The sequence below is a fragment of the Mus pahari genome, chromosome 8 (assembly GCF_900095145.1).
Source record: "Mus pahari chromosome 8, PAHARI_EIJ_v1.1, whole genome shotgun sequence".
Taxonomy (NCBI): domain Eukaryota; kingdom Metazoa; phylum Chordata; class Mammalia; order Rodentia; family Muridae; genus Mus; species Mus pahari.
Genome location: NC_034597.1, coordinates 111,381,785 through 111,406,228, shown reverse-complemented (window position 1 = coordinate 111,406,228; position 24,444 = coordinate 111,381,785). Strand labels below are relative to the sequence as shown.

The following is a 24,444-nucleotide window of genomic DNA, read 5'->3' as shown; positions in this document are numbered from 1 at the left end:
CATTCCCCTATACTGGGGCATAGAACCTTCACAGGACCAAGGGCCTCTCCTCCCATTGATGGCTGACTAGGCCATCCTCTGCTACATATGCAGCTAGAGACACATGCTCTGGGGGTACTGGTTAGTTCATATTGTTGTTCCTCCTCTAGGGATGCAGACCCCTTTAGCTCCTTGGGTACTTTCTCTAACTTCTTCATTGGGGGCCCTGTGTTCCATCCAACAGATGACTGTGAGCATCCACTTCTGTATTTCCCAGGTACTGGCATAGCCTCATAAGAGATAGCTATATCAGGGTTCTTTCAGCAAAATCTTGCTGGTATATGCAATAGTGTCTGGGTTTGGTGGTTGTTTATGGGATGGATCCCTGTGTGGGGCAGTCTCTGGATGGTCNTTCCTTCTGTCTCAGCTCCAAACTTTGTCTCTGTAACTCCTTCCATGGGTATTCTCTGGGACTATTTTACACATGTCCGTGCACACGTGCACATGCACATGTGTGTGTGTGTAGCCCCCCGAGTACTTTAAGTAAGTACATGATCTGAACTCTGTACTATCTTTAAGATCCATTGTAAGAAATTCATTCTAAAATACCTACCTCATTGAATATTGCTTTTTGTGTACATTTGGTACATGCATATACAAGTGTGCTTGCAAATATATATGTAGTGTATATGCATGTGTACATGTGGAAGGCAGAAGATAACCTTGAGTATATTTACTCAAGTGCTATCTACCTTGTTTTCTCTTTTGAAGCAGGTTCTCTTACTGATCTGCAATTTACCAAGTGAGTGAGGCTAGCTGGTGTATGAACTCCAAAAATTCTTCTGTCTCTGCTTTCTTGTCTCTGGGATTACAAAGGTACCACTATGCCCACTTTTTATTTAACAAAACAAAACAAAACAAAACAAAACAAAACAAAATAAAACTGTGGATTTTTGGGATTGAATTCAGATACTCATGCTTTCAAGGCAAGAAATTTATTGACTGAGTAATCTTCTCAGCTCAATAGTGATTTGAGTCTTCCCTAGTTATTTTAGCACTCACCATAAAGAAGGATAAGATTTATTTTGGCTTACAGTTTCAGAGAGATAGAGTCCATCATGGTGAGGAATATATATATATATATATATATATATATATATATATATATATATATATATACCTGGCAGGGAAGACATGATAACTAGATCTGGAAACTGGCTAGTCATACTGAATTTACATTCAGAATGGAAAGTGAACAAAGGTGGAGCTGAACTATAAAGCCTCAAGGCCCACCCTCATTACTCATTTTCTTCAGTAATGCTCCACTTCTTGAATGTTCCATACCTTTCTCAAAGAATACCATCAACCATGGAACAAGTACTTAAATTTGCAAATCTATAGGGAATATTTCATGTTCAGACTACAACCAGTTAAGTATCATAATATGCAGGGAAACTTTCAGAAATCTTGATACCCTTTCAAAGTGGCTGTAAGGAGCAATACAATTAGATATGACTTGTGTCGGTTTTTGGCTTTGGTAAGCTGTGTGATATCAAGGGAAATTCTTTCATTCCTCTAAAGGTCAAGCTACTATTGACATTATAAATAAACCAAGACTATGCTGTATTTCCTTAAGGAATATTACATGCTGTTCCCCAGATTTGTGCCACCTATGTAATCATTACTTGCAAAATATTACATTCAGTCAGTTGCTTGGCTTCTCTGCCTCAATTTTCTTATTTATAAAACAGGGATGGTAGGATTACTCACCTCATAAGGTTGTGAAGGAGGTATACCACAATTTGGGGCTCAGTAAATCTATTGTCTTCATCAATCTTCTTGTTGTGACCATATATAACATCTTTGGCAGTAGCAACCCACCTTTCAATTTCTATGCTCTTTGTCCTGGGATGTGGGTTCTCAAGACTGCATCATCTGCACTCTTCTCTTCTCCATTTCAGTTGAGATCGACAATGAGAAGTAGCAGCTGGAGCATAGGGGACAGAAGGAGGACAGTTAAGAAATTTCTGCCTCTGCCCTTTCTAATTCTGCACTTTGGTCATGAGAGTAGCTTCTTCCTCTGATCCAAATAGCCATATCAGATTCATCTTTTATTTTGGCTCATTTAGAGAGATATATGCATTCCCCCTCCCCCTATTTCCACTCACATAAACAGTGGCGTTAGTTCCCACTTTTGCTAGTGTCTAGGACCATTATCACTAGATAGTGTTTTAATCTTATCTATACAATTATAAATAATGTCTCCAATGAATTATCAGTTGGTAAACTCTTCTGAATAAAACTGACTTGTGAGTTGTATAAAAACACTAAAAAAGAAAACAGTGTCTGTCTCTCTTCAGTTTTCCTGCTTCATGAAAAAAGGCTTCTATCAATGTATTTCATACTTCATACTATGTTTAGAAGTCACCATTCCTTTATAACTTCAGTCTGTCTTCTGTGATTCAGCTTATTTGTGTGAATAAATAACTACAGCTTCTTTGTGGTTGTTTCTTCTTGGTCCTTTGTACATCTCAAGAGGCTTCTCTATAGGTTCATAGGCAGGAAGTACAAGCATGGTGTATTAAGTAAAAAAGATCACTATTTTAGGTTGGCACATCATAAAATTCATAATTTTGGCTTAACCAGTCATTAAAGAAAATCTCAACAAGAGGCAAACAGAATCCCTCAAGGTAGACTAATTAGAAAAGAATGCTCTTTCTAGTATAGGCTGATGCACACACACACACACACACACACAGAGAGAGAGAGAGAGAGAGAGAGAGAGACAGACAGACAGACAGACAGACAGAGACAGACAGAGACAGACAGAGACAGAAAGTTTGAGAAAGAAACAGATACACTGATAATCATCTCTACACAAAACTACACAGATGGAGTACGTGTTAGATATTATCGAAACTTCATTCCTCTTATAATTTAAAATGCTAGATCTAAAGTTGTTTTATTCAATAACCACAGAAATTAAGAAATTGGTTACACATATGGAACATGACATATACTTCAAATCTATAGAATAATGATTTGCAACAGGGAACATGCTTTCTTAGAATAAGATGCAAAAAACTTATATTATTGGGGCAATAATAGTATAGCTTGAAGTAGTCTATAGGAAGTTACCATTGTTTTGTTTTGTTCTTTGTCAGTATACTTAAACCATATTAAAATTATATAGATTTAAAGAAGATTTAATATATTTTTGAATTTGAGGCATGGATTACAAAAGTTTAGAATATTTATACGGTGGGCCATGTTTCATAGGTATGAAGGTTGCTCAGAGCCAGTCCTATTTGTGAACAGTTTACTCCTATCTACAGCAGAAGACACAAAGTAGGGTCCCTGGGATTCTTGTTAGGGTGGGTATCTAATTCAGGTTTTGTTGTCACTTACAGATGTGTGGGCCAAGATAACATCCAGTTTTGGTGGGAAATGAAGCCTTGTGCCACATTGACAAAAGAAGCACATATTTCTGGGGACTCATGAGATTCCTGCTTTCCTTTGTATCTCTTGACATGTTTTTCATGGTTGAACATAATAGGAACAAAAAGAAAAATTTTCTTATATTATTTTCTATACTTGTAGTCAAAAAAGTAATAATTAGTTCTTTCTTCTCCACTCCACATTCTGAATTTAGATATGATTAAGAAAAATGGCCATATGAGAGAGAAAGACGAAAATAAAATTATTGATATTTTACTGACAAGGTTTATTTATTTATTTATTTTTCTGACAAGTTTTTTTTTTTTTTATATATATTAGATATTTTCTTTGCTTACATTTCAAATGTTATCCCCTTTCCTAGTTTCCCCTCCGAAAATCCCCTATCCCCTCCCCACTCCCCCTGATCCCCAACTCACCCACTCCCATTCCTGGTCCTGGCATTCCCCTATACTGGGGCATAGAGCCTTCACAGGACCAAGGGCCTCTCCCTTGCTATATGTTCAGCTAGAACCACAAGTTCCACCATGTGTTTTCTTTGATTGGTGGTATAGTTCCAAGGAGCTCTAGGTGTACTGATTAGTTCATATTGATGTTCCTTCTATGGGGCTTCAGTCCCCTTCAGCTCCCTGGGTATTTCTCTGGCTCCTTCATTGGGGACTTCTGACAAGGTTTTTTAATGGATAGAATTCTGCATAAAAGAATTGGTTTTCCTCTGTCTGAAACTTATGTTTTGATCTCGGGAACAAATAACATGAACCCAGACTTAATGTCCATATTCAGCTCTGTCTTGGCTTAGTTGTCATTAGAAAATAAAGAATATAAGAAAATTGTATCAGAAGAGGATGGGTTGGGGGAGGCAGGAGGGGATCGAAGATTTTTGGAGGGGTAACCAGGAAAGGGGACAACATTTGAAATATAAATACAGAAAATATCTAAAAAAAAATATAAGAAAAATAGTTTACTTATGAAAAAGACAAAGAGGAAACAGACAATAACATGTTGATAAGTCCGATATTCCAGTGAGAAAATGTGTTTTGGTCCCTCAGGGAAATTCTAAAAGGGGAAAAAATAACATGTTTGCATGTAGCAGACGATGGCCTAGTGGGTCATCAATGTGAGGAGAGGCCCTTGGTCTTGAGAAGATCATATGCCCCAGTACAGGGGAGTGCCAGGGCCAGGAAGCTGGAGTGGGCGGGTTGGGGAGCAGGGCGGGGGGAGGGTATAGGGGCTTTGGGGATAGTATTTGAAATGTAAGTGAAGAAAATATCAAATAAAACAAAAACAAAAAAACATGTTTCATCATTATCTCTCCCAAGAGACAAGAGAGCAGGAGTATTTAATGGTGGGGAAATTCTTTAAGGGAGAATTCATTCTGAGGGTTTCTTGTGAGTGTCTGGGGATAGGGAATGCCTGTGATTGGGACAAAAATACTTCAGACTAAGAGGTGGAGATACAAGTTATATGGTATATATATCAATCTTATCTTGCTAAAATAACTCACATTTGTATGTCATTATTAATATTATTAATTATTAATATGAGCTCTGCATCCTAGGAAGCAAGAATGATAAACTGCTGTAGCAAATTCTAATGATAAATTAGTGATTCTGCTGTGTCTAGAACATAGATGTTCCCCTAGAATTGTTACATGAAACCAAATTCCCAGTAGTGGCAGTCAGACACAGTTTTAAGAGGGCACTGAAGGTGGAACCTGATGAATGCTATCAGTGCTCTCATACAAGAGGCCCGAGGAAGCTCACTGTTCTCCTTCACCACATGAGAAGAGCATCAGAAGGTTCTAACAAATTCTCAGCAGGAACTCTCAGCTTCCAAATCTGAAAACAAGTTTCTGTTGTTTTAACGTTAACAGCTTATAATATTTTGTTATAGCAATTCAAAGGAATCAAGAAAGTTAAAGTTTCTTCCCCTTTAATAGTTCAGAGGCAGGCAAGTTTTCCAAGGTCCTAGATTGAGTCTCATGTATACCGCTGCTCTCAGCATGTGGTCCTATATTTGCTGTCACAGCTGCTCCTATCTTGCCTTCTAACTCTTACAAGGATGAAATAGAGAAGCAGGAGCTACACAATTTCTTTTGAAGATTGTGAGGAAGAAGTTTGCCACATCACTCTGGTCACATATCACAGGTTAGAACTTACTCATATAATCATGTTTAAAACTATTAATGGAGTTCTGAGAATTATGTTCTCTGTCAAAGACTAGTTCTGTGTCCTTCCAAATGTGGTGGTGAAGTATGTAACTAAAAGGTGAAGTAAAAGAACACGTGTTGGAATTGACAGAAAATACACGCCAATTTCAGCTTGCCAAGTCTTGTTGACTGATTTATAACAGTTCTCTCATATTTAAATAAATGTGTTAGTTGTGTCCTGAAATCCTGATTATTATACTTATTTTTGTATTTTACTATTATGTGGTTTTACTACGACAAACTGAGTGTATGTTTAACTTTAAAGTGAATTTGATAATGAATAAAACACAATTTTACTAGGGCTTCATGAAAACAATAATGTGGCTTTAAAAGAAATTCATTACAGATTTTACTACCCATCTTATAAGTGAAGTATCTCCTTATCTTTATTCACAAGCATCCAAGACCTGTATGTCTTTTCATACTAGCTTTCATTTTTGCCAAATATTATTGATTCAAATTTAGTGTGAATGAACAAGAATTTGACAAAATTCCAAAATGAAACTTAATAGTCTGGAACTTAAGTCAACATGAAACAAATCTGTATGGATCTTTCTTGATCTAAGATGTAAATCTTTCAAAACACAACTTAACTCCCAGACCTTTGGTCCCTCTTCTGTCACTGAAAATCTGTTTCACTTCATACCTTAGTATTGAACATAGTACTATCTATAGTCACTTTCAGAGTGGATACTCAGTTGATACTGGTTGCATGATTGATTATGACCCTTAAGAACTCTTAATTTAGATGGCCTAGTCAGCCATCGTTGGGAAGAGAGGCCCCTTGGTCTTGCAAACTTTATATGCCCCAGTACAGGGGAACACCAGTGCCAAGAAGTGGGAGTGAGTGGGTAGGGGAGCAGGGCAGGGGGAGGGTAGAGGGAACATTTGGGATAGCATTTGAAATGTAAATGAAGAAAATATCTAATATAATTATTAAAAAAAAACTCTTAATTTTCTCTGTCCTGGATAAAAACAAGTCTGTTGATATTTATTCAACAATGTTACATTTTATTTCAAATGAATAAATAATAATGTATTAATAAATATAGTAAAGAATTTTTAGATCTTCAAAAATAAACCCAAACAGTAATTAGCATAATAAATTCTCAGTAAGGATGGAACAAAGAAATAAGTTTTCACCAACAGGTAATGAAGGAGACCATAGATATCTGGTGGCCAACCTTTATTTTAGTCTTGAATTACTTACTATGTGGAAATATTTCTCCTTCATAATTCAGAGATGACAATAGAATTTGTAATTTCAAGAAATCTTGATTTGAGAAATACCATTTATACAGGCTGAACATAAAATTTAATAGTTACCAAATTATTATTCTATTTTGAACAAGTAACTCAATTTTTGTAGAACCTTTCAGCTGATGAGTTTGCAAGACCCTGATAAACAATGCTTTTTATTTGATGATTTCTCTGACTTTTTCAGTGAGACTTTGTGGGATAGTCTGAAACCCCAGGAAGACATTAAGACTACCCCATCTGGGAATCCATCCCATCATCAGCCACCAAACCCAGATACTAATGCACATGCCAGCAAGATTCTGCTGAAGGGACCCTGATATAGCGGTCTCTTGTGAGGCTATGCCAGTGCCTGGCAAACACAGAAGTGGATGCTCACAGTCAGCTATTGGATGGAACACAGGGCCCCCAATGGAGGAGCTAGAGAAAGTACCCAAGGAGTTATAGGGGGCTGCAACCCTGTAGGTGCAACAACAATATGAACTAACCAGTACCCCCTGAGCTCGAGTCTCTAGCTGCATATGTAGCAGAAGATGGCCTAATCAGCCATCATTGGGAAGAGAGGCCCCTTGGTCTTGNAAACTTTATATGACCCAGCANAGGGGANGGCCAGGGCCAAGTAGTGGGAGTGGGTGGGTAGGGGAGCAGGGGCGGGGGTGGGGTATAGGGAACTTTCCGGATAGCATTTGAAATGTAAATAAAGAAAATAATAATAAATAAATTTTAAAAAAAAGAAAAAAAAAAAGAAGACTTGGGAGTTGGCTCTATAGAGGAGTATGTACCTGAGTGTGATTTCCAGCATCTATGCTTTTTTTAAAAGCATATTATAGAAACAGCATAAAATACCTGTTTCTAATTTATGCAAAATTAAAAATCTAATTGCTTGATATTGGTTATCTCATTCTTTTTTCTTTAAAACATAATTCCACTCTTCATTTTTTCCCCCAGTCTTCTTCATAGTAAGTCATTTGGCAGTAGATGCATGTATTCCCTTGCTTTGTCTCCCAAACAGTTTTAGACTGTATTTAATCTTAGCAACTGAATTAAACTGTAGAACATGACTATTTTTGACACATAAAAGCATTGGCATTTTTTGCCCTAATTTCTTATCTTTAATAGCATTTACTCATCTTAAATTCTTCTTTTATGCTAGTGTAAAATGTATTGTTTCCAAAAAAATATTTGTAACAAATTTTAGCATTTGGAAATACTTTATAATTACCAGAACACTAAGGAATATGGAAGATGTTTATTATTTTTATGGTCAATAATAATAAAGAGATTTGTTTTATAAGTTAGTCTCTTCAAACAATCTTCAATTCCTTAAAGATTTATCTATTACACACTTACTACTTAAAAGACAATTTCATGATAAAGGTAGTAGTTTTAATTTTTTCAAACAAATAACCTGGAATTTCTAAGCTAATAGCTAAAGATAGGGTTAACTTTTAAATTATAGTTTAATGCATAACTTTAACATACTTAAAGGAGAGTGAGAGTGGACAGTTTCTCTGGTCCTAGATTCTCAGCTCAAACATAGGAATTGGCACCAACTCTTTTATTCTTAGTAGGAACACTGCTATTTGTTATATTGTTCTTTGTATCAGTCTGTACTGCTTTTTATACAATACTGTCTGCCCCTTAAACAAAACAGAACAACAACAAAAACCCCCCAGCAGATCTGCCCCAAATCCTTAGATTTTCTGTGTACATAGAATACTGAATTAGATCGTGCCCACTTTGTTGGGAGATACTGTAGTCTGTGTGATAGGAATAGAGAACTGAAAAGAGTGAGTTTGATGCTGATTAAATTAGCAGGCAGAAATAAGCCACTGGTTATATCATGAGCTAATCAGAATACTTTCTGTCCAGAAAAGTATTTCAAGGGAATGGACTGTCCAGAAAAGGCATAAATATTGTCCTATACAAATGACCCTCCACACTAAAATATGCTTTTCCATCTAGAATTTTGTGCTTGTCCTTTTACTAGACTTTCTAAAAATGTGTATTTGCCATCAACCTGGTTTATATTTTTTCCATGAGCATGGTAAGTTAGAGTCACATTCTAAGAAAGAAAGGGACCTGAGTTTTCCTTAATATCTAAGAAGAGTTCATGCTACTTTGGAGGATGGAGAGTGGAATTGGTTTTGGCTGTGAGCAATGGCATTAAACTCCTCCTCTATATATTTTCTAAGGTTTACTCATTATAATTAATTATAATTTTAAAATTCACTTTTAGCAGAAGGATATGAGGCTAGCTCTAAGAGCCAGCAGCAGGCCTATGAACTGGGTGAGGAGGAAGAGGGTCTCTGGGGTTGGGCTGGAGCAGGGCTGGGGTTGGTGGAGGGGAGCGCTTCAGAGGGGTGGCACACACTGCAGTGACAGTCCCTCCCAGGGCTGGTTGAGGCACCTCACTGGTGACGGGTCTGAAAGCACGTGGCTACGTCATGGAAAGCCAGTCTTTTCAATGCAAACTTCAACTCCTCCTCCTCCCTCTAATGCCTGTAACTCACAGCCGAGGCTGGGCGAGGAATCTGGAGGGGAGATTTTCCTCATGCTTACGGTGGCTGGAGACTGGAAGGAAGAGTGTAGGGAAGGAGGAAGGAGATTTGTGGCGCTTTCTACCTACTACGAGACTGAAAAGGGGAGGGGGCACCTACATTGCATCGTCTCTTCGTGACTGAGAACTGCAGGTTCAGTCCGATCCTACGGAGCTCTGGCGATTGCTTATTTAAAAAAAAAAAGAAAGAAAAAGAAAGAAAGAAAGAAAGAAAGAAAAATTGACCGCGGGAGAAGAAAGGCTCAGTCTTTGGCAGCCAGACTCGTCTTGGAGGTGGTATTGGTGTGTGAGTGTGTGTGGTGGTGGTTCATTTTTTTTTCTTCCTTTTTTTCTTTCTTTTTATTTTTCTTTCTTTTTCTCTTTTTTCTTTTTCCCCCCTTCTCTCCTAGGGGCTACACAATGGCAGTCTTCTATCGCTAAGATGAATCCGGCTTGCCTTCTGCAGATCCGCCCATCCTCAGTTCCATTTAGTAAAAGGCTATGATTTTCTCTTTGGGGATCTTTTGTGCATTACTGTTCTCCCTGGTTAGTTCTGATCTCGGTTGGGATTTCTTTGCTTTTTTTTGTTTGGCTTCATGTGAAAAAGGATTTTTTTCTCTCCAACCCTTTGGTCATGATCCAGTGGTGATCAAGAGGGGATAAATCATTCACCCTGGCCGAGAAAAAACAATCGCTGAGAAGTCTCAAAGAGATATACCACGTGAGGGGAAAAAACTGGGAGAAGATCCGGAATATTAACGTTTTTCCTATGGTAAAACCGGTGCCCCTCTTCAGGAGAACTGATTTCAAGTTATTATTATGCAACCACAAGGGCCTCTTCTTTCTCAGGGTGTCTAAGCTGCTGGGTTGCTTTTCGCCCAAATCAATGTGGTTTCTTTGGAACATTTTCAGCAAAGGAACGCATATGCTGCAGTGTCTTTGTGGCAAGAGTCTTAAGAAAAACAAGAACCCAACTGGTAAGCAAAGCATGCATCATATTCTGTTTTTCCTGGTAATATCCGTCTGTTGCTCACGGAGCTAGGTCTGCAGTTTTGCTATGCAGGAGGCCGGGGAACATGCAAGGGACCCGGACAGTGTTGCATACAGAGGTGTTGCATGAATAAACAAGTAGCCACCGGGATCTGCGTCCTCCCGACCCGAAAACCGTGATCAACAGCTCTTAGCTGTGACACAATCCATCATTAGGAGGGAGGAGGAAACTTTTTTTATCCCCCACTAAGTGAATGTTTGGTGGAATATAGAAGGGCTTATGGCTATGGCTGTGCCAGGAGAAAGAGCCAAGAGCTTGCCTTACTTCTGCTCCTCCGGGGACATAGCTTTACACTTTCTGATTAGCTTGCACAATATCCACCACCCCATCACCTTTAGCAAAGTAAAAGCGCCCCCTCCCTCACGGCCTGGATCCTCCATCAGCCCCCGCCTCCCTCCCCCGTCTCGCTCTGGGTGCTATTAACTCATTCCCTAGTCTGCCTCTGACACATTCAGCCTGAGAACACTGAACACCGGAGCAGGGCTTGTGCCTGGGGGAACCAGGACCCAGAGGACAAGCTCAATCTCTCTAATATATGACATTTAAGTCCCTTCTTTTAAAAACCGGCGTGGAAACCTTACGTGTGGGTCCCACACTGTGTGTGTGTGGACGAACAGAGAGGGTCCTTGTCTTATGCCTCCTGGCAATCATGCGCCCTATTCCAAAGGGCTCCAACCAGGGAAACTTGCAGTATATTACATAAGAAATGCAAATGCAGGTGATTCGGGGAGCTGGGTCCCATGGGTTTACTTTCCAGTGTCTATCTAGTCTGAGGCATTTGGGAGCAGTCAAGTGGGCGAGCAACCCTCAGGCAGTCAGGCCGGAGGGCTGCCTGGTGGTGGCAGCTGTGGCAAAGGAGCCTGGGTGCAGCCTTTCCTCAAATCACTTCAGCTGTCAGCCAGGAGTGTGCATTATCCCCTGGCTGGGATACTGTGGGAAAAGACCTGGAGCGGTTTTTGTGTCTGGAGTTATGCTGGAGGGGCGGGGGATCCTCTGTCCTGCAGTGACAGTGGGCGATGGAGACTGCTGAAGCTAGCACTGCGGTGTACTAGATCATAGCTCTCCGCGGCCGCCCTGACACCTGGAGCTCACAGCCGGCCACAGCATTCAGAACTCCCACGGCTGGGCAGCAAGTGGCTGCTGTCTCCCAGCCTCTGAACCCAGCAAATGTAGCATCGCCTAGATGACGTTCTTGGAGGGGGCTGCAGGGAGAACAGAGGAGCGTGGGTGGGCGGGGATAGAGGAAGTGGGTGTGGAGGTCGAGGACGCTTTGCGGCCACCACTTCTGCAGCAAAAGGCAAGGTGCCTGCGAGTTGTTAAGAGTGTTCAAATGGGCAGATGTTACTCTGCCGAGACCAAGGGAAGTTGCCGCTAGCTGGGATGCTTAGGGGACTGTGGAGGCTCTGGGAGGAACCAGCTATTGACTTCCAGGAGGGCTTCCCACTGCAGTGGAATTGTTGCCTCTGTCCTACAACCCTACTCCCTGTGTTCTAAATCCACTCCTTGCCTACCAGCTTCCATTACTGTCCCCAGTTTTTTTACTCTTCTGTTCTTTAACTACTCAGCGTTTAGCAACTCTGAATTGATGTTCCCATCCTGAGATTTGTTCAAGGGACAGCAGATTGAGGTGTAATCTTACTTACCATGGCATTACTGATTCAGCCCTGAGGTATACTCCTGGCCATTGGCAGCTAGCCTGACACCAACAATGCCTGGTGCAAATAATACCCAGCTACATCTGCAGCAATGGTTCATGGCCTGGGCATGAAATAGTTGTCTGCAGTACTTCCCAAAGTGGGACAGGTCAAAGGCTGTAGTTGCAAGGGAGGGGCTACTACTTCACACAGTAAAAATAGTAGCCTTTTGAAGCCTTCTTGTGTTCTGTGAAAAGATTTAGTTCTCTTCGGAGAACAGGACACAGTAAAAAGTCTTTCTTTTTTGAGACTTGACCATTTGTCTAGATACCTCAAACTCAGCCCTTCCATAATACTGGGGAATGAGAAATAGCTCAGAGGTGGAGAAATAGTAAGCTTGTTTTCAAGACCTTTATGTTTTTATTGTAAATAATTTTACTGGAAATGCTGACCAATAATATCTTTTTATTATTAGACTTGCCCCTTCCCATCCACTTTCATCTCTCTAGAATAATTTCCTCTTTCCAAAGTGCTTTGGAAGTTGTTAAACTAATGATTATTTATTTTAGGGAGAAATTTATTTTGCAGCTAATGTACTTGAGTGGTGAAGTGGAGGGGTTAACCCACGATGTGTCTGACAATATAGACGATTATTCTAATAGAATAGTTAAGGCTCAGATTGCCAGGGATTTGAGTCTAAACTGGAAGTTAGAGCACTTAGTAGATCCCCCCCCCCAAAAGATGTGTTAAACTGTGTAGCTCACCTTCAAAAGGCTGGACTCAAAACCATGCCTGCCATTTCCTTTGAATATTGTACTTGGTGAGGTCTATTCTCTTGCTATTAACACGAAGCCTATAATCATTTGCAACTTTTTGATCCCAAGATAGCAGTACAGCTAAGAATTTAATTGGGTAATTAAAATAAAACAAGGACCAAAATCCTCTTAACTGTTAAAAACAAAAAGAACAGATTGGCTACCACCTATTATGTTATCTTAAATCTACAAGGAAGACAATTAACTTGTTTCAAACTGAAAAGCTTGACAGAATGCTGCCAAGAATTAAGGAATTTGTTGTAAAGCATTCCTTAATATTTCAGAGGCAGATCTTAGGTTGGTTTTTCTTCCTAATATTTGCAAGTTTTGAAATAATTTACTGATTATTTTCAGCTTTGAAATCCTCAATAATTGTTGGGAGTTAGGCTAAAGGTTCCTGAGAATTTTAGAGGCATGGATGTAAAGGTGAAATTTATTCATAACTCAGAACTTACTAATCAACTCCATAGTGTTGCATTATTCTATAGTTGTGTATGTGATAATCTAATGAGAAAAGAACATGTAGCATGCATTTGGGCTACATTAAAAAAAAACAAATCAAAATAGCTTAAACTTTTTTAGATGTAAAGTAAATCTACTAATTTCATGAAAATACATAGTATTTTACAGCACGGTGATTATCAGAGAGCACATTTTGATGTGTACATGTGCTCAAATGTCCCACTTTCTGTTATTTTCCTAGCACAGCAATAACTGTGCATTTAGAAGGAATATTACCTGCTGTAGCTTTTGCTGTAAGTATGAGTCATGCAAGGTGACTGTATTTTAGGCAAATCATTAAGTAGGAATAATAAGTACAAGATGGTTTTTTTTTTTTTTTGCCTGGAGGAGGCTTGTAATGTTTTTTTGAACCGGTTTAATAGTTTAGAATGACCGATATGTATATCAGGCTTGTTTAGGAAATAATCTAGGTCACTGCTTTTGAAGCACAGAGTGATAAGGTAATAAATATGGTTGATAAGTACTAAGGTTGTGTCATTGCTGTCTGTCCAGATTCCTAAAACCAGTAAAGGAGTCAGGAACTCTTTCACATGTTGTATCCAATATACCACACACTAGATCCCCAAGCCTCCTTATCAATTCTGGAAATTGTGGAAAACTCAGATTTTAAGATACTTTACAATGCGTGAAAATCTTCTTAAGTACAGGTATCTGTGGTAGGAGGCTATGTAGGAAGCATATTACCTAGACATAGCTTCACAGAGTGCACTGGGAACATTCCATAGACCCATTGCCTTTGGTGTTCCCTTTTCTGAACTCAGCCTCATCTGCTGAGTAACTAGCTCAACCACAGAACCAGGAGAGGCTGATAGCAGCCATTAGCACCTTCTGTTTCTTACTGGCATTGGTATCTTTAAGCCCCATTTTTTTTTTAACTAATTGTTTTCGGTGTATCAAACACCTAGTATGTTAGGTCAATTCATTTACATATAGATTTTTAAAAGTTACTTGCATATAAGCGTGCCACATACTTTGGAAGTGAGAAAATAGGGAAACTAGGAAGAAAATACCAGTAACCTCTCCCTTTTCCCCTTCTTCTCAGCCTGCAGTCTTATCCTGGGGTTTTGCAGAGCTGGGTCAGCCAGAAATTGGCAACTCTAAACACCAAGTGGGCAGAAAATGAAAACATCAAATTCAGATAGCATGACTAGTACAGGAAACAGGTGGAAGGTTCTTCTTGTAACATTTTTAAACTGAGTTGTGTCTGTACTCCATCCAGAAAGTTTTAGTTATTGAGGTAAAGTGAGTTATACAGAGTAGTGCCACCTTATGAATCAAAGGTAGCATTTTTAGCTAGGCTAAGTTCTGAATTTCTAGGAGAGTGGATTTTTTTTTTTTCTTTCTTTAGGTTGACATCCAAGTTAACAAGTATAAAGTCAATGCTTAATAAACTCACCTTTAACAATGTAAATGATGTTCAAATGATGCATTGCTATTTGAATGTGCTAAAGCTAACTTTATACTGTGCTTCACATTTCCCACAGTGGACTATTCCTTTATATGTTTGAATCTAGCTTTCCACGTTTTAGCAAGACATACATTGGAAACTTTTGTGTTTTCATACAAATGGTAACAAGGATATTTTACTCTTTTATACAGTTTGAAGTCATACTTCATTCATACTGACTCATAAGTTTTATATAAATAACATGTATATATATCAAAGTGGAAGCATTTATTCCAAATAGTTTTTCATGGCTTAGAGGGAAACAGTTGAGACACTTGAACAGTGTGGCACAAATTTTGCCTCTGTGAAGTTTAAACCAGTCATTGCATTATACATAGGGTTGAAAAACAAACAAACATACACCACTGAGCCCAACTTAGCACAGCCTCGGGTCAATGTGGGTCAGAGATAGATCTATTTGTTCATCTACCTGCTAGTGTTTAGTCTATACATTTTTCCTTAGATCTTTAGTTAGTGCACCGTGCATCAGATCCAGGTGTGAATTAAACCTGGGCATTGGAGAGCAAGGGATTTTCTGAGGGAGACAGTTCAATTTCTTATTTCCTGACATGCAATTCCAGTTTTTTGCTATTCTATTTTGGAAGGGACACTGCATCTAGATGTTTTCTTGTGTATTTCTCCAGTTGCTACAAAATCATGCTTCTACTTTAGTAAAAAAAATGTTGCAGTAAAAAGTTGATGGCTCTAAAAAGCTGATTCACAGCATTGTGCCCCTAAGTATGATAGTTGGTTAAGTTCATTCAGTGTTCACTTCCTTCCTGAATGATGAAAACAAAACTAAACACACAAATGTAAGTAGGGAAGCACAAATGGTGGTGACAGCGTCAATATTCAGCTCTTTGTACACTTGGGTTACTTTAAAGAAGTGTCCTGAATCTGAAAATTCTGAAACCTGTGGTCTATTCCTCACACCAGAGCATTCTTTAAGAAAATCAAGCCAAGGGTTAATTGCGTTCTTTCATGCCCTTAAAATCAAGAATGAAGACTGAAGACCTCACCTGGTTCCCTATAAGGCAGGACTGGCTTAATTTTATTATCTGGTTCTTTCCTGTTCCTCTTTTGTGGAAGTCAAGTGACTTATTTCTTTCTCTAAGGCAGTATCTCGGACCCTCTTTTATGGCTTTTCTTTCTTTCTTTCTTTCTTTCTTTCTTTCTTTCTTTCTTTCTTTCTTTCTTTCTTTCTTTTTTCTTTCTTTTTTCTTTCTTGTCATTGAGTTGGCAGCTGTTTCTAATGATGCCGTCTCACTTCTCGAATTCTGTTCTTTTGCAATTTAAAAGGCAGTAATTTTCTAACCTTTTGGTTCAATATACTTCCAACCACCAAATTATCTTGCTTCCTTTAGTCAGGAACCACTTTAATAGAGTGGAGGATGCTGGGCCACTGTGCCTTTGGAATGAGAGGCTTGGAGTTTGTATCAGGAACAACAAAGTCTGGCAGAATCTATAGCTTTGGGTAGAGGTCCTTGGCCTCTAGGAAACTGTTAACATTCCCTGCATAACCTAGTCTTAAAACTCTGTAGTTCTGATCTGTTCACAGCACGGAAACCCTTTGGAGATCTAGCTGAAGTTGGTGACCATAACAGGCTACCAAAGGCAGGTTTCCCTTTCTGCCCAGCAGTCTTATACTTCCTAGGCTTGAGAAGGGGTTTGTGTGTGTGGGGATGGGGGTGTGTGTGTGGGGGGGTAGGGGGTAGGGCAGTTACTTTAACATTCATCCTAGAGGGCTCTGCTAGGCTGAGCAATGTGGAGCCACCATTGCGGGAGAAGTTTCTGTTGCCACGGAGATGACCTCTGACCCCGAAAGCATGAGTGGCCCCTTTACGGGTGCCTTGGTTGCTATGGGAACTGCAGTATCTAGGATCTTGGCGCTGGAGCAACTTGGGAGCAAGGGCTAGGGAGCAGCTACTCTGCCCTCTTCTTTCTAGGATGGAAACATGGTTATGCTGTGGAGCCCTGGCAGAGAACTAAGGTACCAGCCTACAATTGGCTTCCTCTTCCTGCTCCTTCAGAGGCTGCTTTAAATGTGCTTCAGAAGGGGGTTGAGCTGCCTGCTCTTTGACAGGGACTGGGGGTCTTTCTTGGAGCCCAGTTCTGGTTTCAGTTCTGGGAGAGGCACATACATTCCTGAAGTTTTCTGAGCTCCAGTCTAGGGTGCAATCCGATGGGTTTTGATTAAAAATTTCAACACAGGTTGCTTAGTTTGAGTTCTGAAATCTTTATATTTATCCAACTCACTACACCTCTGTCCCCTTCCCTGTGTCTTTCCTGGACTATGTTGACTACATTTAAGCTGCGTTTTAAAATTAGTGATTATCAGATGTGAAAACACCTTGAAACTCATGAACGGCTTTTTCCTCTTCAGAGTGTGCCAACTCCTCACTGGGAATGCTAGTGATTTGTAAAAGCTGGTTCATAATTGTAGGGACAAACAGGCACACCCCTCAGCCCCAGAGGAGTAAACTGCAGAGAGCTTTTCAAGCATTTTCTAGAGCTGTGTGCTTGCTGTTGAGATGGCTTTACAGTTGACCCTTTTTGTTTCTAGATGTATTTTCCTTGGGGGACTTCTAAGCATTTTTGAATGATGGGATGTATGCTTTTCCCATTGCCCTCCATCCTCTTAGGGCTAATGATAATCACATTAAGTTAAAAACAAACAAACAAACAACAACAAAGAAAAACCAAACCGAAACCAAACCAAACTAAAACAAAAAACCAAAACCCAGTCATAAGTTTAGAAACTTTTCAGGCCCACTTCTAACTCTGAATTTATAGTATTTCAGGACCACAGGCTTTTTGTCGAGTACACATTATTTTCCCCCTCATTTTCTTTCTTTTGCCATGTATTTCATGCTGGTCTAGACTCAGCATTCTCTTGCCTCAGTATGCAGAATACTGGCATTAGAGGCAGGTACTACCACATCCAGCTCTTTTCTAAACTTAAGAGAGTTAAAATGTTCTCCTGTGCCTCAGGTGTTGTTGCAAGAGCAGGTGTTGTTGAAGAGCTGTTGTGTAATGGAACTTTGGAGTAGACACAAAGAATTGGGTTGGTTCTGAGGGTTCAATACTAGCTAGGGGTTTTAGGCAGAGAAAGATAAGTTAAGGTTCATCAAAAAGGATATATAGAAGGCTTGCTGGAGGGAACAAAACTGAACTCTGATGACTGGGTAGGAGTTAATCACCAGAGAAAGGCTCAGAGTGGATTGTTAAGGAAAACTCAGTAGCATGTTTTAAAGTTTGAGCACATTAAGAGTAGTTCAAGGAAGATGGAGGGAGGGGACCGCGATGGGGGATGGGAAGGGGAATGGAGGATTCGGATCAGGTGTGAGGAAGGAGAGAAGAGATGGCTAGATGGCCATGAAAATGAATGGAAATATGCAACTGATGGGATGAGGAGGTGGGGGCATCTCCAGGATGAGACAGAAACCTGAGATAACGGAGGCACTTGAGAGTTGTGCAGAGTAAGAACTAAGCTGAGGATAGAAGTTGTCAGAGGGAGTGGCAAGTAGTACAGTTAGGTATAGAGAATAGATCCTGTGTAAATGTGACTCAGATTTACTCTTTGGTCAACTCTCATGCTGCAGTGTGGAAAACAGCTTTGAGTCAGGCAAGACTGAAGAAAGACCACAGAGGAAGAAACTATTGTTTTATGACATGCTGTGGTCCCAAGTAAAGCTCCGGAGAGAGAGTAGAGTCAGTTTGAGAGTAAAGTAAATTTGGAAAGGAAGTTGAAGGAGTCTAGAACTTTCTGCCTGCAGGCTTTAAGACTTTGGTAATTTTCCATTAGTATATTACCTTCACTTTGGAACCTGTAAAAGCTGCCCAGACTGCCCCACTGAAGATCCAAGGAACTAAGTAACAAGTCAAAAACTTTGACAGATTTATAAGTAAAAATCAAAACACTTCTGGAAATAATTATATAGGATAATGAGTTCATTTTTCTTGATTTTTTTGAAAATCTTAGAGATGGAAAAATGATTTATAATGTAGTCAATTTTTTATGATTATATACAGTTTTTGTTAATAACAAGCATAATAGCAAGCATTTTTGCACATATTTCGGCAGTATGAAAAGCAAAGTAGTACAATTAAAAGCCAGGTTTTCAGATGGATTGTTCCAGATTGGCAAGAAAGGAAAAGAAAGTGAAAAACCTTGTTGGGTTTATATATGTAGGGTACTTTTGCTTCCCAGATGCAAATGAAAGTGCTTGTAATTACAATGTCTTCCCCCTTCTGTAACATTTTGTTGTCTGAGCAATTACAGTGGATCACTGAAGTGAGCCATAACCTTTTCTACAAAGCTCTCTCTTAAATAGAGTGTAGGTTAGGAGGATTCACCATCTCTATTCTTTACATTTCCTATATGAAATACAGTACTGAATTGTACCTAAAAAGCAAAAATAAAGGAGTCTAAAGACAAAACAAAAACAATATTCTTTAAGTGGAATTAAAATGAAAACAGTCTGAACCTTGTATTCCTTCATTGTGTTCTTGTTGAACATTTGGTGTTACAAGTATTAAGCAAAGAATGACTATGTTTGCTAAGAGACCTTACTTAGTTTGCTAATTAAACACTCAACATTCACCGTCATTCTGCATTAGTTTTACTCTTAGGTGAATTGAAAGAAGTAAGCCAATATATTAAAAGTGTCCCCTTTTACGATTAACATGGCTCATAAGATATAGATTTTTTAGATGTTTTTATTAGCTCAAAAATATTCTCCCATTTACAATGGTAACTGAATGAAGTAAACATCTTTGCATATCACACATATAATAATAGATACTAAATAGGAGAAAGACATTTTAAAAGTTAAATAAAAATACGAAAGTATACATTTTAGGTGGTACTATAGAATGTTTTGACAAATATATGTGATAATATAGGAGATACTTTGAGTGAATGGATGGATGATGAATGCTAGAATTATTTAAGGGTACAGGAACCAATTTAATGTGGGATATTCTAGCTTATCTTTTATTACTATAACTGTATGAGACCACGTAATTAACTGAAGAGAAGTTGGCAGTTAGTGGCTGTTTGGGGAGGGAATATCATTCACTCTTTAAGATATGGCCACTGGTAGGCTTTCCATGCTCCAGTAGATGTGCCTCCACCCTTTACTTAGTAGCCTTAGTAGGCTATCAGAAAGAGAAAAAAGAAGAAGTGAAGTTGGGGGAGCATGATGAAAGAAATATAGGATTTATGGGCAGGAGATAGGGAATTAATATCATATTTTGTTGTACACATATATGAAGTTACCAAAGAATGAAAAAGCACAATAAAAACTATGAAGCTCCAGAATAAACAGTTTACAAGTCTTCAGACTGGTAAATAAAAAATCTGAGTATACACCAAAGTGATTTGACACCAAAGCAAATACCATTAAGTATCTACACTGTAGCTGCCTCTTTACAGAGCATGGTAGGCAGTGTGTGTGTGTGTGTGTGTGTGTGTGTGTGTGTGTGTAATATATATATATATATATATATATATATATATATATATATATTGCCTTTGTGAATCATTTTGACATAAAACTAAAATGAACTGCTACAAATTTAACCTTTAGAAACCTGGAGTTTAATGTCATTTTTGATAGTTATTTTAAATTTATTAAAACGAAAATTATTTATACTTGATGCATTTTTACAGTTGTGGGTTATAATCATAACCAAAAATCTAATCAGGATTTAGACCACCATTGATCACTCCAGAAAAAAATTTCCTTTCTCTTTCAGAAGTGTTCTGACTTCTCTGTCTTTAACTTAAGTTACAGTCAAATAACTGACCCATCACTAAATCATAGTGTACTTCTTTCAGAAGGCTTAATGCTTCTTCTGAAGCACAACATGGTTTGTGACCCAAACTAGCTGAGGGATCTTTTCTTAGCCAAAAACAAGTGATCAAGGCTGGAGAACAGGAATTCTGGTGACCCCCAAGTAACTTGTTCATCTGTGGAAAAGATTATATTAACTTTTATAATTACAGAAAAGGAGAAAATCATGTTAGCACATTCTGAAAATACTGGGGCAGTGGACAATATCAGGTTTTGGATGTTATAACATGTTTAGCTTTTAGGCTGGTGGGAACTAATAGACCTAAAAATTTCAAAAGTTTTAAAAGTAACAACGGTGTTAGGTCAGATATAAAGGTTGAAAGTGAATGGCTAATAGATCTGCTTAAAAGTAGCCAAAGACAAATTTGGCTCCATATATAGAACATGGTTCTATCTCCCTGCTGTTGGGTATTTTGGCTAATGTCGTCTCCACTGGGTCCTGGGAGCCTCTTGCATCCCTGGTTCTGGGACTTTCTAGTGGTTTCCCTATCCCTGCCCCTTCTACTTATTTATATTCGCTCTTCTGGCCCTTTGGACTTCTCTCCTGCCTATTCCCATTCCTGATCCTGACCCCCCCCCCCGCTTTTCCCTCCCCCCCCCCCCCCCCACTCAGGTTCCTCCCTCCCTCCCTCCCTCCTTCCCTCCCTCCCTCTCTCCCTCTGCCTCAGTGATTATTTTGTTCGCCCTTCTAAGTGGGATTGAAACATCCACACTTTGTCTTTCCTTTTTGTTAAGCTTCATATGGTCTGTGAATTGTATGGTGGATATTCTGAACTTTTAGGCTAATATACACTTATCAGTAAGTTCATATCATGCATGTCCTTTTGGGTCTGAATTACCTCACTCAGGATGACACTTTTTAATTCTATCCATTTGCCTATAAAATTCATGAAGTTGTCGTTTTTAATAGCTTAGTAGTATTCCATTGTGTAAATGAACCACACTTTCTGTATCCATTCTTTGGTTGATGGACATCTAGTTGTTTCTAGCTTCTGGCTATTATAAATAAGACTGCTATGAACATTGGGAAGCATGTATCCATGTTATATGTTGGAGCATCTTTTGGGTATATGCCCAATAGTGGTATAGCTGGGTTTCAGGTAGACCAATTTTCTGAGGAACCACCAGATTGATTTCCAAAGTGGTTGTACCAGCTTTCAATCTCACCAGCAATGGATAAGTGTTCCTCTTTCTTTCCATTCTCACCAGCATCTGTGGTCTGACAGCTTTCTAAATAAAAAGAGAAGAAGCTTTGATTCTTCACAATGTGGAATGAACTAGTATGCACCTGCTTCTTTGCAAGATGATGTTTCTACTGAAACACTCAGTGGGAAATAAGTAAAACTGCCAACAGGTTATTTGAACACAACCACCCGTTTACCAACTTGTAGCACATTGTATTAGTGCTTTTCTCATTAAAGTGATGAAATATCTGAAAAGAAATAATTAATGGAGAAAAGGTTTATTGTGGCTGATCATTTGAGGGACATCATAGTGAGGAACATGAGGATGCACAACATATTGTATCTGCAGCTAGGAAGCAGAGGAGAATGAATACTAATGTTCCTTATTCTCTTGTTTCTACTCAATTCAAGACCCTAGTCCACGGGATGGTGTTGCCCACATTAACTGAAGTCGATCTTCTTCCTCAGTTAAACCTCTCTGGAAACTCTGTTCTAGACACAGAGATGTGTATCTTAGGTGATTCTAAAGTCCATCAATCTGACAATAATAACCATTACAGGCATCTTTTTCTGAAGTGATTTAAGGTGCTGTTCTGGCTCTAATAGTTCTGGTTATTGTTAGTGGAGACATATATTAAGGAACAGTTTACCACAGACATACTTTTGGGAACTAGTGTTTGTTTTATACTTTCGGTTACAAATTTTAATTGTGTATTAGGGGATCAGTATCTTTGTTTTAATGCTTGAAATGATACAACATTTATGACATGATATTTTAAGAATGATAACTTATAGTAAAGAGCAAATCTTATTAGTATCTAAAAAATAAGGCATTAAATTAGAAGTTATAATCTCTTTGATTTAGAGCTAGAATCAGAGTTTCTAAGACTGGTATGCATATGGCCACATATAAATAGGGATGAGAATAAGTTCCTTTTAGGTGCTGATGGTGGTAGAACAATGTGTTGGGAGCCAATGAAACTTAAATTCAAATTCTCTGTTGGAAGGGTGAGTGAGTAGTGATTGAATCAAACTTTTATTTTACTTTCTTTGCAAACTAGAGTGAAAGGAATAGACAACCAACTGCAACATCACAGGACTAGATGCTGAGACATTAAGAAAAGGGCCTGACTGTTTTTACCTAAGTATAACTGAACAACAACAACAACACAACAAGAACAACAACAACAACAACAACAACAACAACAAAAATGGTACAAAATTTATAACATGACTCCAGCTGCATATATATGTAGCAGAGGATTGTCTTGTTGAACATTAATGGGAGAAGAGGCCCTTGGTCCTGAGAAGGTTCGATGCTACAGTGTAGGGGAATGCCAGGACAGGGAAGCAGGAGTGGGTGGTTGGTAAGCAGGGGGAAGAGGGGTGGGATAGGGGATTTTTGGAGGAGAAACGAGGAAAGGGGTAACATTTGAAATGTAAATAAAGAAAATATCTAATAAAAGATAAAATAGATATACAAAGTAAGCATTTGCTGATAGTGAATTATAAAGAAATATTTTAAAAGAAAAGTTCTGCCTCCTTCCAAAGTAAGCCTTTATTACTCAGACCTTTGGGAAACACTAAGTTCCAAACTATAGCAGCTGGGCACATTTTTAAAGGAAAATGAGGTAGTAAATAATTATAAAACAGGTTGTGACCAGAAACTGATTTATATTCCACATAGCTGACTGGCATCTGTGGAAGCTGTCCTTCATTGTAACTGATGCTGACAATAGAACCCAAGGCCTTACACGATATATTCTACCACTGATCTACTTCTGTAGCATTTTGTTGTTGAAATTTGTTTGCCTGGAACAACACTACCCGAGGATTCTTTTTCCTCTGATTTTTGATGACTTTTGTTGCCATCTTTTTGATTTTATTCATTTTAGTGAGTATAAATTTGTATGTCTCTATGGCATTTGGTTGTGTTTTCCTAATTACTATTCTTATTGGCCTTTTGTGTATCTTCTTTGGAAAAATATCCACTTACATATTTTAACATTTTTAATTGAGTTATTTATTCTTTTAGTTTTGAATTGTAGGAGTACATTATATATCCTAGACACAAATTTCTTATAAGGCTTATGATTTATAAGTATTTTCTTCCTTTCTGCTTATTTTATTCCCACATTTTTAGTGATGTCCTTTAAAGCATTTTGATTTAGTGAGGTTTAATTTATCAATTTTTATTACTAATTTATATGCTATTAAACATATGGTATTTATACCTAAGAAACCATTTCCTAACTCCAATTTACAAAGCGTTAGCTCTAAATTTGCTTTGGAGCTGTGTAAGCTTTACATTTAAGTATAGGATCTGTTATGAGTAAATTTGTGCAAATAGGATGAAATATGAATACATTTCTTTTACATGTTAGCATTCATTTGTTTAAGAACTATTTGAAAAATTTGAAATAATATTTGGAAATCTTATTTTGAGATGATATAAACTAAAACATTTTTTCTTTATTTCTAAAACCAATTTTA

At 38.5% G+C, this 24,444-nt stretch overlaps 1 protein-coding gene across 4 annotated transcripts in view; it reads left to right on the top strand.

Moving 5' to 3' along the window:
- Positions 1–9,381: 9,381 nt before the first annotated feature.
- Positions 9,382–24,444, top strand: part of Fgf14 (fibroblast growth factor 14) — a 626,226-nt gene continuing 611,163 nt past the window's right edge. The window contains exons 1-2 of one of the 4 annotated variants that reach the window (XM_029541653.1): positions 9,382–9,734; positions 10,353–10,417. In XM_029541653.1, the coding sequence (XP_029397513.1) occupies positions 10,366–10,417 (52 nt within the window). In that variant the 5' untranslated portion in view covers positions 9,382–9,734; positions 10,353–10,365. Of the gene's footprint in view, positions 9,744–9,850; positions 10,418–24,444 lie in introns of all 4 variants that reach the window. The other 3 variants (XM_021203046.2, XM_029541652.1, XM_029541651.1) reach the window with 3 other exon arrangements.